Source organism: Mustela erminea, chromosome 4, assembly GCF_009829155.1.
Source record: "Mustela erminea isolate mMusErm1 chromosome 4, mMusErm1.Pri, whole genome shotgun sequence".
In the NCBI taxonomy this organism is placed as follows: domain Eukaryota; kingdom Metazoa; phylum Chordata; class Mammalia; order Carnivora; family Mustelidae; genus Mustela; species Mustela erminea.
Window position 1 is genome coordinate 9,468,452 of NC_045617.1, and position 14,370 is coordinate 9,482,821.

Consider the following 14,370-nt stretch of genomic DNA (forward strand, 5'->3'; position numbering starts at 1 on the left):
GTGGCTTGTGGTCGTGCTGGACAGGGAAGTTGGGGAGGGGGGCCCCATCAGGCCGGGTCTCACAGAAGTGCCAGAAAGGCACAGAGATGCAGGAACAGAAGGAGCAGAAGGAAGCACCAGCTCGTGGTATCACAGAAGGCTCTCCAGGACAGTCCCTGAGCCTCAAAACGCGGCCATGAAATTAAGTTCAGGCTTTCGTACTCATACTTTGGAACTGCTCCCAAGAACTGGGTCACCAGGAGCTGCTCTGCCTGCCCTCCTTAGCTAATGCGCTCGAAGTGACTCCTCCCACTAGAGTCATTTTCTGAACCAGGAAGCCTTACAAGCAGGTGGCAACTGTCCCGCTTCCCACAGTGTACATGCGGACAGCTGCTCCCCCAGGACCCGGCCAGGCACATCCAGCTTTCCTGGACAGGCCCTTTGCTGAGCACCAGGCCCACGACAGATGCCCAGTGTCCACCTTGGGTGCAAAACGCAGCTCTGTCCACCCAGCTGCCAGACCTCCCTGTCCCCCACCCCCAGTCCTCCAGAACGAGAGAACTTGGGACAGGAAGACACAGTCACGCCCTCAGGCATCTCTCTCCGCTCAACTGAGGACATCTTCTGAGGACATCTTCCGGAAGACAACAGTCCAACAGGACATCGGTTTGACACGCCTCACATCCAGAAGCATGTCCTCAGGGAACCTTATGGCTCGTGGCTGCGCCTATGGCCCTAGCAGTTTCTTCAGAGCTTGGAGTCCTAATCAGGCTCTGTTGGAGGTGCTGGGCCATCCTCTTGGAAGGTCACTACCCAGCGCAAAGCCTCAGCTCGCTGGAACGCAGGACTGAAGCCCACGTGTCCTCTGCAAGATGCCCCCTTCCTGATAACCACACGCTGCGCGGAAAGTGGGCAAATGCTTCCCCCAGCCTGACCCCGCCTGTTGACATAAGGATTGAGTAAAAATCTAGTCCCCAAGGGGAGGCTCTGCCTACTTCAACTCCCCAGTACCCCTGATGTTCACCGACTGATGACATATATGTTTTTTTCTTTTTTTAAAGATTTTATTTATTTATTTGAGAGAGAGAGATCACAAGTGGGCAGAGAGGCGGGCAGAGAGAGAGAGAGAGAGAGAAGGAAGCTCTCTGCTCTCCCCCCTGAGCAGAGAGCCTGATGTGGGGCTCGATCCCAGGACCCTGAGATCATGACCTGAGCCGAAGGCAGAGGCTTAACCCACTGAGCCACCCAGGCGCCCCGACACATGTGTTTTGAAGCCCAAAATATTCACAGAGACAACAGGACACACCTAGTCTTTTTCATACACACACTGAATTTTTTTTTAAGATTTTTAAGATTTTATTTATTTATTTGAGAGAAAGAGAGCATGAGCTTGGGCAGAGGGAGAAACGGGCCTCCCACTGAGCAGGGAGCCTAATGTGGGGCTTGATCCTAGGAGCTTAGGAGCCCAACCTGAGCCAAAGGCACACGCTTAACTGACTGAGCCACCCAGGCACCCTTGAAAAATTTCTTTCTTTCTTTTTTTTTTTTTCTTTTAGGGATGTGAGCTCTTATACTGGTCTGTGCCTCGCTTTCTCTGGATGTAAAATGGATAATTAATACTGACCTCGGAGTGAGGATTAAATAAATCAATACATGTAAACCACTTAGAACAACGCCGGGTACCTGGTAAGTACTCTAAAAACGTCAGCCCTTTTTTCCCCATAAATGTTCACTATTAATTATCGAGTTGGACCAGGGTTTGTGTGATCAGCTAAAAATTCAAAGCAGCTTGCAATGAACATCCTCAAAGCAAAATGTTATATGAATATGATATATGAACATATCCTGAAATAAATTTCTATCCATTTAATACAGGATCAATGCATATTTCTTTTTTTTTTTTTAAGATTTATTTATTTACTTGAGAAAGCTTGTGCGTGTGTGCATGTGCCCCTGAGCGAGTGTGGGAGGAGGGGCAGAAGGAAAGCAGACTCCCCCTGAGCTCACAGCCCAGCAGGGCTTGATCTCAGGGCCCATGAGATCATGACCTGAGCTAAAACCAAGAGTCTGACACTTAACTGACTGAGCCACCCAGGCGCCCCAAGGACATGTGTATTTGTCAAGGTATGCATTAAATCGTCCCCAAGAATGACTTAATGTACAAAACAGTACCCGAAGCCTCCTTCCAGCGTTCCTTGAACACAGTTAGGAAGTGCCCATAACTGGGCTGTTTCGCCTTGGCCTCGAGGGTGAACCCTTGCCGGCCCACTGAGAGCCCCCATCCACCAGCGCCCAGACAAATCTACCAGTATCTGCACAATACCCGCCAGTGCATGGAAAACGAAAGCGATGCCCGCTGTAGATGCAGCCTGGAAATGCTAGTGCAGCTCTGGGGGCTTTGCTTGCAAGCCCTCGGCTTGGTCAGGAGCAGACACCCCTGCAAAATGGATCTGATTTTCAGATTGAGGCAGCTGGTGACCACGCCACCCGTGGTGCCCAGAAATGCTTGGGGACCCCCATCTAATTCCCAAGTTTGAGCCAGGGGCAGTTTCCCAGGGCTTTAAGGACACTTCAGGTGTGGGCAGAAAACCCAGCAACAACAGAAACTATTCCTCATCTCAGATGGAAAGGCTGACCCAGTCACGCGACAGATGCTGAGCAGCCAAAAAATCCCAAAGTGGGACCTGGGTACCCGAGGAACACCCCAGAGTTGAGACCCAGTGCCCTGGACCCTTGCCACAGTTCTGTTCAACAAAATATGTTCTACCCTCTTAGCTTGGGAAGTTCTCCCCTGTTGCTAACTGGAAGATCAGTCCAGAATATGGCCAGTGGTGGCGGCTGCCCTTAGCCTGGGCCCTTCTCTTTCCACAGACACCACTCCCTTCTCTCCTCCCGCCTCTGGGCTTCACATCACTCTGCCAGGGGCCTCATGCGCACACCTGGGGACACCCCAGTCAGCGTGTCCTGTGTCCAGCTCCATACAGTGCAACCCGGCCACACCCCCTTGCCCAGGACACAGAGGGGACATGGGCACTGCAGTCTGTCACAGACCCTGGGAAAAGACACAAGCAGGATGGAAGCAGTCTGGGCACTGCTTGGGTAGAAGATTCTAGGGCCCTGGGTACCTGCAGTGAGGTTCAGAGAGGGGACTGCAGATGACAGGAGGACATGGCCCCTTAGCCCAACTCCTCATTTCAATGAGAGGCACAGGGCAAGGCCCCCTCCAGCCATGACCTAGGGCAGTGCCACCAAAGAGCTCAGACTGTCTCCTTATGAGCCCATCAGGGCCATCCCAAGGTGGGGACATCCGGCTCTTTCAGCCAAAGGTTTACTCATCCCATGTGATCATTTTGTTTTTAAAAATGTGCCTGGCCAGCGGGGGCATCTGTGTGCACGTTTGGTTACGCTGGGAATTCTTGATTTGGCTCAGGTCATGACCTCAGGTCACGATCTCTGGAACTCAGGATTGTGGGATCAGGCTCTGTGCTCAGTGGGGTCTGCTTCTCTCCCTCTGCTTCTGCTGCCCCTGCCCCTCTCCAAAATAAACAAATAAATAATAAATCTTAAAAAAAAAAAAAAAGTATCTTGGCCAGAATCTCAGAATCAGTTCACACCACCATCTCGGTTGCTGGCCACATCTCAGTCTGTCAAGTAAACTTTGAACTTAAACACATAGACACAAATGCAATCGGGGGGGGGGGGGCAAGTCAAATACAATAAATCTTGCTTGGCATTGAACCAACTAAATTTTAGGAGATTCATTTCTCATAAAAAATACAGGAACAGAGGTGCCCGGGTGGCTCAGCTGGTTAAGCATCTGCCTTTGGCTCAGGTCATGATCCCAGGGTCCTGGGATCAAGCCCCATATAGGATTCCCTGCTCAGCTGGGCGCCTGCTTCTCCCTCTCCCTCTGCCCCTCCCCTGTCCACCCATGTTATCTCTCTCTCTCTCAAATAAAAAATTTTTAAAAATCTTTAAAAAATACAGGGACAAGTGCCACAGAATTGAAATATATTGACAGATACCAATGTTGAATGACAGGTACGGGGGATTCTTTTTTCCTTCTAGTTTCCTACACTGGGAAATGTTCACACTTAAGGGTTACGGGAAAGGTGTCTGAGTCACAGGAGCCTGGCAAGACAGGCCATGGCACTCCCACCGGCGGGGTACGCAAACAACAGGCAGAAGTACACAGTAACCCCGTGTGCGTTTTCGCAACTCCCTTGCCGAGCTTACCCCCAAGTAGGAAGAAGGACCCGTGCATGAGCCGTGGAGGCCGACATGCGGGGGCTGCCCAGGTGTCCCAAGTCAGCAGCCCGGAGCCTCTGCCAGGCGCCACGTGTCCCTGCAGTCTCCACCCAGAAGAGCGGATAACCTGGCCACTCGCGGATTCTCTCAGGTGCCCTGAAGCAGGTCACACGTGATGACCCCGACCGACTGATTCTGGGCCGCAAAACCAGGGAAAGTGAGCAAGGCCACAGCGAGAAGCCTTGCTGGGCTCCGTGGCCATGTCAGCAAATCAAACAAAGCAGGATATTGTGGCCTTTATATAAACATCGGCTGGGAAAGCCCAGGCCCGGTGTTTACACAGAAACTTTCCCCCCAGAAGCTCAGCGTAATTTAGGGACACTCACTAATTAAGTTAATTAAGTCTCCCAGGCCTCCTTCTCACCCTGCCCCCCCATGGCCCCGGCTCCCTGCGCAACAGCACGTGCGGTTGGGGGGAAGAGGCCGGGCTGCCCTCGCTCTCAAACACCTGCGCCAACGCACGCCCGCCCTGGGGGCTGCTGGGAGAGGGCTGGACTTGGACGACCCGTGCTCGTTCCGAAAATGAAACCCGTGGACAACAGGCACAGTTCCCGTCCCCTGGTCCACACCGAGTCTGAGAGAGACGAAAGGAAAGCCAGCCAGCAGGCACTTTTCCTCCAGATGTGCAAATAAAAGAACATCTGTGCTAACTGTGGGTTGCTGGCCACGGGGAGCTGTTCCCCAGCTATGCTATGCCATGGCTTTCTTTACACCTGTGCTTGGGAAGCCTCCTGCCTTGGAATCAGGTCACTGAGAAAACGAGAAAACGTAACAAAACCTTTTGTAATTGGTGCCACCGTGTTTGGCTTTTCTGTTTCCGAATCCCTGTTCTCATTGAACTACTCTGAAGATAGACTCTCAACCTAATTCCTTCAGGAGCAGGAATTTAGAAGTATCCCCTCAGCAACCTTCCCAGTGGCAGGCTCCATGGCCTGGCGTGGAGATGGTCCCCAGAGTCACCGCAGAACGAACAGAGGGACCGCGCCCAGCCTCAGCCCAGCCAAGCATCACCAGCTTCTGCTGAACTCACAGCCCAGCTCAAGCCTCTCTGAGCACCGCCTGCAAATGCAAAGCCAGGCAAAGCCGTTGTTTGCAAGCCCCCGACCAGCTGGGAGAGGCCCTTTCAAGTGTGGATCCTTATGGACTAACGTGTCCCTTGAAGAGCTGTCCTGCAGCCGTTCTCCCGTGGCTCCCCCTAAAAACAGCAGCATAAATCAGCCTCAGAGCAGGACGGAGCGGGAGGAACATTCCCGGGCTGGGGGGAACCACCCCACCCACATGGTCATAAACCGTCCACGTAAGTGACCCTGGCCTCTCATTCCTCCGGGGGACATCCATCAGAGGAGACGGCAGCTCAAGGGAGAGGAAGCTGCCCCCCCCACCCTTATCCCCACCCCTCACCTCGAACCTCATGGAAAGGGTGAGCGGTCAGGATCCCCACACCAGCTACGCTGGCTTCCACAGATATCTGGCCGCTGGCAAGAGCAGACACTAGAATCTTCTGGGGGAAAAAAATGAAAGTCCGCCTTTCCTTGTCAAGGAAGGCAAGCCAAGAAGCCAGCCCTCTGAAGCACAGACGGGATTTCAAATTCAGCACCATTCTGTCCAAATGCGGTGCGTTTTGGATACTTGAAAAGCCTCAAACAACAACTTTCTAGTAACAGGAGGCTTGGATAATCCCCGCCCCGCCCCCACCGGGATAGCAACGCCACCAAGGGCGGGACAGCTGCTTTTTAAAAATAGTTTCACTTCACTGAAGAAAAGCAGACTTGAAGAATTAAGTATCCGAGCCTAAGTTCTACCGAAAAATGAATGCTAGGTTAAGTGACAAATGTGAGCTGCACATGAGTTGAAGACCAGCCAACGCCTTCCATGCTACCCTCTACTGGAATCCAGGGCTCTGAAAACCCCCCAGAAATACACGCATCGCAGCCCGAACTGAATTTCAAAATGGAAAATGTGCATTTTATTCTTTTCATACATCATTTTAAAATCTCTTCTGAAAAAATAAAGTCTTTTTCTCCAAGTGGCTTCAAAAGAACTCTTAAATGCGCAGGAACCTTGTTTCGCATCGCCGTAATCCAAGTGATGGACATTTTAATCTCTTTGATGAAGGAGTATTTTTGTACCATGAAATGAATCTCTCGGTTCTGATAAATGTGGTATGAAGTAGACATCTAAAATGGAATGGAAATTTCTGTGGTTTTCTTTCAAGACTTTAGCAAATGACCAAACTTGGATTTTTTCAGGACAGAGCACACACCAGAGAAATCTGATAATAATTTAATCAAGGATCAGAGGCACACTACGGTACTGACAATACTGGAGACATTGTTTCGGTAACCAGGCCACTGAAAACAAGCCCCATAACTATATGCTAATGAAATGATTATAGGGAAACTGCAGTAGAAGAGAGGCTTCTTCCAGGATGTATATCCTAATTGAAGAATCCATGCATACTGATGCCGGGTGCAAAAAGACTTGGAAATATTTGTTAAGTGTTGTGGGAGTGAGGGCACTGGTCATCCAGAACCTAAAGGACAGTGACCTTCCTCACTTAAGTTTGTTTAAGTTCAAGTTCAAGTTCAAAGTTCTAACAATCTCACCTGCTTTTGCTCACTTTGGCCTTCCCTGTGAAGTTAGCCACAAAACAGGGGTTAGGGTGACTGGTTGGTGACACCAAGGAAGCCATGCATTGTATGAAACACAACATACTCAGCGGGTTAAGCCCCTGGTTCTTCGTTTCAGCTCAGGTCATGATCCCCGGGTGTGAGAACAAGTCCCACCAGGGGTTGGGAGTCGACTTGAGATTCTCCCTCTCCCCTTCTGCCCCGGCCCCCATAAATAAATCTTTGAAAACGCAGCACAGGACTCAGGTAGAGGTGTGTCACCTTGGGGCAAGCAAGTCTCATGGTCTCTCCAGGCCCCAGTCTACTCATCTATAACATGCGGATAATAGTAGCTCTTTGGCGCAATTGTGAAAGTTAAATGAGATCATCACTAAAGTCCTTGGCACAAGGCCCGTATCCACACTTCCTGAAGCTCCGACATGAAATGTACTGGCTTGGTGTCGTCTAACTTCAAACACATCCAGCATAAAGGTAGGGTCACCGGCTAGCACGTTTGCTTACAAGTTCCGCACTTTGCAGAACTGACGCTTCTCGCCCAAATATCTACGATCAGAGGTTTCTCCGGCGTCTATGTTCCCGTGTTTGTGTCCCCCAATCCCTCCGGAACAGAAGCTAGCCAGCACAAACCAACCGGCAATCAGGCGATCAGTGGTTTCATCTACAGGTGCAAAGGAAAACGAGCACCAGGTACAGGGTCCGGGGGGTTTAAGTCAATCCCCTGGGATCGCGGTGAATCTCGAATGTGTCCCGGCGGAGCGCGGGGCGTTAAGGGCCACACCCGCTCTCCAAGAACCCAACGACCCGCGGGCGCGGCGAGGGCAGCCCCCCAGGAGGAGCTGGGGACCGCCGCGCCCTGGGCCGAGCCCGAGGACCACTCCGGCGTCCCCGGGGTCACCTCACTCAAACAGGATTCCCGCAGCCCGCGCGCGCCCCGCACGCCCCAGCTGTCTCGGCGCGCCCCCCACGCCGCCGGGGCTGGTCACCTCGGGGACGGGAGGTGCCCCTTTCTCTGGGTGCGGCAGGCGCCCTCGCCTCGGGCGTCGCTCCCCCGGGACGGGAGAGCAGGGGAGCGCAGCCCCAGCCGCGGGTCGGCGGCGGGGTCGTACTCACCGAGCGTGGCCACCGTGCCGGCCTCGAAGAGCAGGCAGTCCCCGCGGCCGCGCGCCTCCAGCAGGACGCTGCACTCCCCCGAGGCGTCCAGCCGCCCGAGGAGCCGCAGCCCTTTGCTCAGCGCCATGGGCGCCGGGGCGCGTCCGGCCCGAGGGCGCGCAGCCCGACCCCGCTCCCCGCGCTCCCGCAAGTGCCGGGAGTTTCACTTTGGGCCGGGACTGCCGGCCCCGCGCAAGCTCCTCCCCGCCTCCTCCCCGGCCTTCCCCGCCCCGCCCGGGGCAGGTGAGGGCGCCCCGCCGCCCGCCCCCGCGTCCCGCTGCCGAAGGCGCCGCGCTCCCCCCAGCGGCCAGGCGGCTGCTGCGGGCGGCCGGGCGGGCCCGGGGCTTGGCTCGGGGGCTGATCGCGGGCCCCGCGCCGGAGGGGAAGCCCTCCCTGCGGCGGGCGGCAGCCGGGGAGGAAGATTCCACACATTCCTGGACGCGCAGGAGGCCGGGGGCGCGGGGTGCCCCATGGAGCCTGGAAACGCTGCAGGGCGCCGCGGCCTTATATGGACAGCCCGGGCCTGGCCCGCGGGGCCGCGAGGCGGGAGTCCGCCGCCTGCCTCCCCCCAGTCCCCGCCCGGGCGGTGCACGACCCTGGGCCGGTCACTTCAACGCTCTGTGCCTCAGTTGCCCTGCGGGTGTAGCGGGTTTAAGGAGGCACTGAGCATCGAGTTAACTCCCCGAAGGGGCTCAGCCTTTTATTAGCTTTCTATACGTGAGGATATTGTGGCCCACTTCCACACCGGGGGAATCTGGGGGGATCCAAGGCGTGATGCCCCGGAGAGAACAGAGACTATGACGCGGGCCCCTTATGTGACCTTGACTCTCAGAACCAGCTTGCCTCACCTGTCAAATAGAGGCAGTACCTGTCCCACCCGCTTACCTGATGGGTGCTGAGTCAGGGGTCAGGGCTGCTGTCAGGTGCTGGTGGAGGCAGCTGCCTTCTCCCCTCCAGCTTGCGGCCCCTCCCCCCATTCTGGGGTATAGTCCTTGACATCAGGGCAGACACTGCAGTTAGCCTGTTTGTACTCACAACATATGGCCCCCAGCACATATCCCTGCTTCCTCCACTGGAGAGGGGAGTTGGGGGGACGGCTTACCCAGAATGGAGCCTTGGGTGGGTTTGAAGGTTTTGTTTCTTTCTCCTGTCACAGGTGTGTATGCACAGCCCCGGAGACCTCCATCAGGCTCCCAAACCAACCCGGCTCTTCTCACCCCAACCTGCTCACCTTGAGAAGGCTATGGGTCAGGCTGTCTCTGGAGCATGTTCCGGAAGGAGTCGTCCCCAGTGGCCAGCGGGACACTGTGATGCCCCTTACAGACATTCATGAAAGACTGGGAATGACCAGATATTCAATCCACTGTGGACAACCCCCCAGGTGATGAACTGGGGAATAAAGTAAATGCAAACAACTGGCAGAGACTCATATCATTCCTTGGGCTTCTGTCCTTTTGCTCACAAATTCAGTTATGAAGTGTGGCTGTCCCAGGTAGGATGCTCAGAATCTGCCCACATAGTTTCTTCCTCTGTGAAATGGAGATATAATCCTCCTGAGAACAGTGTACCCACGAAGTGATACAAAGTCCCCTCCAGCCCACTTTCCTTTTCTTTTAAATTTGAAGCTCGCTTCCTCCAGGAAGCCCTCCTGGAATGATGAGGTCCCAGGAAATAGTGTTTATATGTAGGTCCTCAGATTCACAGATGTACATTTCAGCTCTCATGTGCTCATGGGTTGCTTGAGACATGTTTTTATATTTCTTTCCTCTTAGCTCTGTTTCACAATTTAGGGGTAAGATCTCAGGGAGGACCAGGCTTTTAAAATTTTAACTCTCACGCTCTTTTGTTCCTTCTCTAGCATCACATCATTCGAAGCTCTGCCTAGCGCCATGCTGTACATATTGTAGAAACTTTCCCACCGTGAGGTCCAGCACCTGAGCTTTACAGCTTATAGAATCTAAGACATGATCAGGGGTAAGACGAACCATGGTTTTAGGAACCACTAAGAAAGGAGCAATGCTGCCTGCTCACCTGTGTAAATTGTTGGCTGTGCCCAGACTGCAGCAATGGTACTGTGTGCCTCTTAGACTCAGTGAACTATAGTGGCCGCCCCCCTCATCTCTGACAAGTGGCTGAATGAGCCAGGAGCCTGCTGGGTTTTCAGGTCGCTCCCCTCAGGTTTGGAGTGCGCCGTCTACAGGGATAGGGGACAAAGAGCCAGTCTTACGTGCACACTGCCTTGCTGGGCCATGGGTCCTCCCCAACTCCCCTGTAGGAAATTCATGCTGGCTGTGCTGGGGGGAGGCAAGCAGGACCTGGGGAGTCTGGAGTCCAGGGAAATCTCAAAGTAGAGTGAGAAAGAGGGGAGAGCTTTGGAAGAAATGAACGGCTGTGTCCGTGGGGCCTGATGGCATGAGAAGCGAGGAGGCAGAAAGGAAGCCAGGGACAGAGCGGCACCATCGACAGAGACAGGAGAACCCGGGAGCCGGCTGGTGGGGGTGGTTGGGGTTGAGCTGAGCTCAAGATGAGCAAGGTCAGCCAGTAGAAAAGGCCAGACATGAGCGGTGGAGGTGGTGGAGAGGCTGTCTCTGGAGGGGAGTGGAGACGGGCCTCTGAGCCTGGGAGGGACGGCGGAAAGCCCCACCGCAGCAGCCCGAGAGATCAGAGAGGAGCGGAGGTAGGAGGGAGTGGCCGGTGGTTGTAAACCTCGCCAGGGTCTGTATGAAGAGGGATTCGGGGGCGCCTGGGTGGCTCATTCGGTTAAGCATCTGACTTTTGATCTCAGGGTCAACTGTCCAAGCCCCGGGGTTGTGGATCGTACTTTAAAAACTTTAAAAAAAATTCAAGAATGAGGACTCAGAAGAGATCCTTGGCTTGATGACCTTCGAGTGCTTAGTTCTATTAGAGGGCTGCGAAAAAGTCAGCTTGCGAAGAATTAAGGAAGAAATGCGGGCAGGAAGGGTAGCGGGCAGGCTCTAGGAGCTCAGCTGCGGGAAACACAGATGCGATGCAGCCCGCGGGGAAAGTAGAGGCTTTCTGAGACGGGGCCGGGCCTTTGCAGGCAGCAGACAGGAGGTGGGGGGAATTAGAGCCCCTGTGTGGAGAGGATGCGTCCCTTCCCTCTAGAGATGAAAAGGACGGTCCGGCCCCCAGGGCAGGTGGAATGATGGGCCCTTTGTGGGGAGAGAGAGGACAGTGGGAGGGCAGGGTCGAGGAGGAGGGTAAGAGACATCATCCTTTCAAGGACCTGGACCCGGCTGAACCCACAATAAGCAAAAAAGGGGGTTGGGAACGGGAACTGAGGAAAGCGAGAAAGGCCCAGAACATTTGCTGTGGCACAGTTGTCCCTAGAAAGTGTGTTCCAAGTCCCCTGGGCTTGAGGAGATCTTGGGATCCTAAAACCGGGGACAACCTCAGCTGGTCTTCTCTTGGGCTCTTTGCCAAAGGAGTAGAATGTCTCAATTCTGTCAGCAATGCCTTAAAAATATATCCAGGGTCTGACCAGTGTTAGATTCCCCATGGGCTGAGGTTTGGTTCTCTCTGATACACTCGGAGCTCATGGGGAGCTGCGAGTGGGAGGTGGACTGGGGGGGCTCTCAGGCCAGGGGAAGAGAGAATGAAGTTGAACTGCTCTGTTGGCCTTGCTGACCCCCTAGGACCTCTAGAGTGGGGTGGCCCCTGGAGGTGTCCTGAAAGCATTGGCCAGTCTCTGCCTCAATTTTCTCCACCCACCTCACCCCCGGTTATGGGCTAAATTGTGTCTCTCCAAATTCACACTCAGCATGTGGCTGTGTTTAGGGTCAGGCCCTATAAAGAAGCGATTGGGCTAAAATGAGGCCACGTGGATGGACCCTCATCCAATCTATGTCCCTATAAGAAGCAGAGATCAGGACCCAAACAGGTGCAGAGGGAAGACTGGTGAAACCCCAGAGAGAAGACGGCTGGTCGCCTATAGACCAAGGAAAAAGGCCTTTGGAGACTCCAACTTGCCAGCGCAGGGTTCTCTGACCTCCAGTCTCCGGAACTGTGAGAAATAAACTTCTGTTGTTGAAGCCCGCCGTCTGCGGAACTTTGTTCGAGTGGCCTGGAGCAGACCGGCTCGCCATGTCCTGTCTTCTTCCCCTCTCCGATTTCCTCCTTTGCATGCGTCCCTCTCCAACAGAAGAAATCCTTTGTTTATTTCCTTATTTCTCTCTCACCCTCCTCCCACTGTATTATAAGCTCACGGAGCAGGAATGCTGATTCCTAGTGGCAACCAGAGAGCCTGCCCAGTGAATAAATGAGTCCCCTTAGTTCCATCTCGTCCCGTGAGAGCAGAGGAGTCACAACTTCTGTGGTCACCCGTGGCAGTGATTCTGACCCCGGCTGATGAATTTAGGGAACAGATATTTTCTGAGCACCTGCTGTGTGCCCAGGATTGTTCTAGACGCTGGGGAAACAGCAGCACACAAAACAGAGGAAAGTCCCTGCCACAGAGGGGACATCCCACAAACAAAATCCATTAACATGGTAGATGGTGACAGTGCTGCGGGGCACAGGAGAATGCTGGGAGGAGGGACAATTTTAAACGGGGGTCAGGGAGGGCCTCATTGAGAAGTGACGTCTGAGTTAGGAACTGAAGCAATGGAGGGAATGAGCCCCGTGGATGTCTCAGGAAAGGGCATTTCTGCTGCTGGGAACAGCCGGTGCAAATCCCTGAGGAGGGGCTGGAGGAGACGTGAGCCCTCGCTACACTGACTTTTGCTCTGAGAGATGGGAGCAGAGCAGAACCGAGCTCAGACGCGGTTTTCATCAGACCATCCCAAGGTCTGGGATACTGAAACCTGAGTGCAGGGCAGAGGGAGGGAGAGCAGGGAGCAGAGAGGGAGGCTGCTGTGGCCAGGGTGCCGCAGCGAGGGTGGGAGGGGGCTGGAGAGAAATGATCCTATTCTGTGTAGGCTTTTGAGGGGTGCGCCAATGGGTTTTGCTGTTAGAGCAGATAAGAATATGGGGAAAAGACAGGAGTTTGGACAACCCTATGCTTTTGGCCAGAGCGATTGGAAGGACGGCATTGGCGTCCAATGGAGGCGGCGCAGGGAGGAGCAGGTGGCTGGGTCACGTGTTTGGGGCGCCTCATTCAAACACCGGTGGAGGTGTCCCACGGGCGGTGGGCTACACAGGCCTGTAGTCCGAGGGCGGGGGCTGGGCCGAGATGGAAATATAGAGGCTATGGGCATCCGATGGCATTTGAAGCCTGGGCCCTGGATGGGTTCCCCAGGGGCTGGGTGCTGGCCTGAGTTGGAGGATGCCCGCGAGGTGGGAGGGCACCCAGCAGGGACAGGGTCCTGGAGTCCCAGGGAAGGAAGCATCTCAAGGAGCAGACGGCAAAGTCTGCGATGGGTCTGGTAGGACAAAGACCGGTCTTTGGGGTCCTATGGGGTGCCGGTCATGGCCGGCCCGATGGGAGCACTTGCCGAACACAGATGAGCTGACGGTGGTTCTTCTTTACATCTCGATTCTTCCCGCTTCACCCTCGGTGTGCCTGAAGGTCTAGTTACCGACTTCAGAGGATGAAAAGCACACAGGAAACTCGGCGGCAGGGACTCTGAACCCCCTTAGCTTCCCTGGCGAAACCTCCAGGCTCCTGGGGCTGTTCCGCATGCCTCCTGGTCTGCTCCGGTACACTCACTGCTCCCCTGGGCTGGCTTCCAGGCCCCCCACTCCTGGAAGCCCCGTGAACACTCCGGACACCCTTCTCCAGCGAGGCTCTCGACGGCGTGGAGCGTCATCAAGGGGAAGACGGGACTCCTCTGAGTGTGGTCGCTGGGGTTGTTTGCCCTCTGTGTGATCTGTGGCCCGGGGGCGGGGGTGCGAGAGACAGAAGCTCGAGCAGATTCCGACTCGTGGCTGGGGTGTGCGCCTCCCATCAGGAAGCATATGTCTGGTTTCTCCTCGTTGTGATGCAGGGCCCCCAACCCTCCATGCTGTAACCCTTGTCAACAGTTCGGTTCGATTCTCTCATTCCTTCTTCATTTGTAGCCAAGATTCCTCCAGAAATGGGAAATTCCCACAACTGTGTTACCCAGTGGGCGCGCCAACACAACAGGCAGAGTGGGATGCTTCTCCTTTGTTTACCAGCGTTCAGCTCATGACCGTGAATTACTCCACTGACATCCTCCAATGGTGACCAGCACATAGGTGTCAAAGGCAGCTCTGCAGCCTGATGGCCTGATCTACCCTTTCCCCGCTGGGCAGTCTTGAGCAATTTGCTTACCTGCTTGGGGCTTCACATGCTTTTGCATGGATTTGTGAGAAGGAAGATGCA

At 54.6% G+C, this 14,370-nt stretch overlaps 1 protein-coding gene and 1 long non-coding RNA gene across 5 annotated transcripts in view; one reads left to right on the top strand and one right to left on the bottom strand.

The window, feature by feature from the left end:
- The window catches only part of SYNJ2 (synaptojanin 2), a 94,533-nt gene extending 86,265 nt beyond the window's left edge, over positions 1 to 8,268 (bottom strand). For 3 of the 4 annotated variants that reach the window (XM_032338616.1, XM_032338614.1, XM_032338618.1), the window contains exon 1: positions 8,028 to 8,267. In XM_032338616.1, coding sequence (XP_032194507.1) covers positions 8,028 to 8,154 — 127 coding nt within the window. In that variant the 5' untranslated portion in view covers positions 8,155 to 8,267. Of the gene's footprint in view, positions 1 to 8,027 lie in introns of all 4 variants that reach the window. The other variant, XM_032338617.1, reaches the window with a different exon arrangement.
- On the top strand, positions 7,288 to 12,545 carry LOC116588013. Its single transcript, XR_004284737.1, has 3 exons — positions 7,288 to 7,604; positions 9,223 to 9,447; positions 9,925 to 12,545. It is a non-coding gene; the product is annotated as an uncharacterized LOC116588013 (long non-coding RNA).
- The last annotated feature ends 1,825 nt before the right edge of the window (positions 12,546 to 14,370 follow it).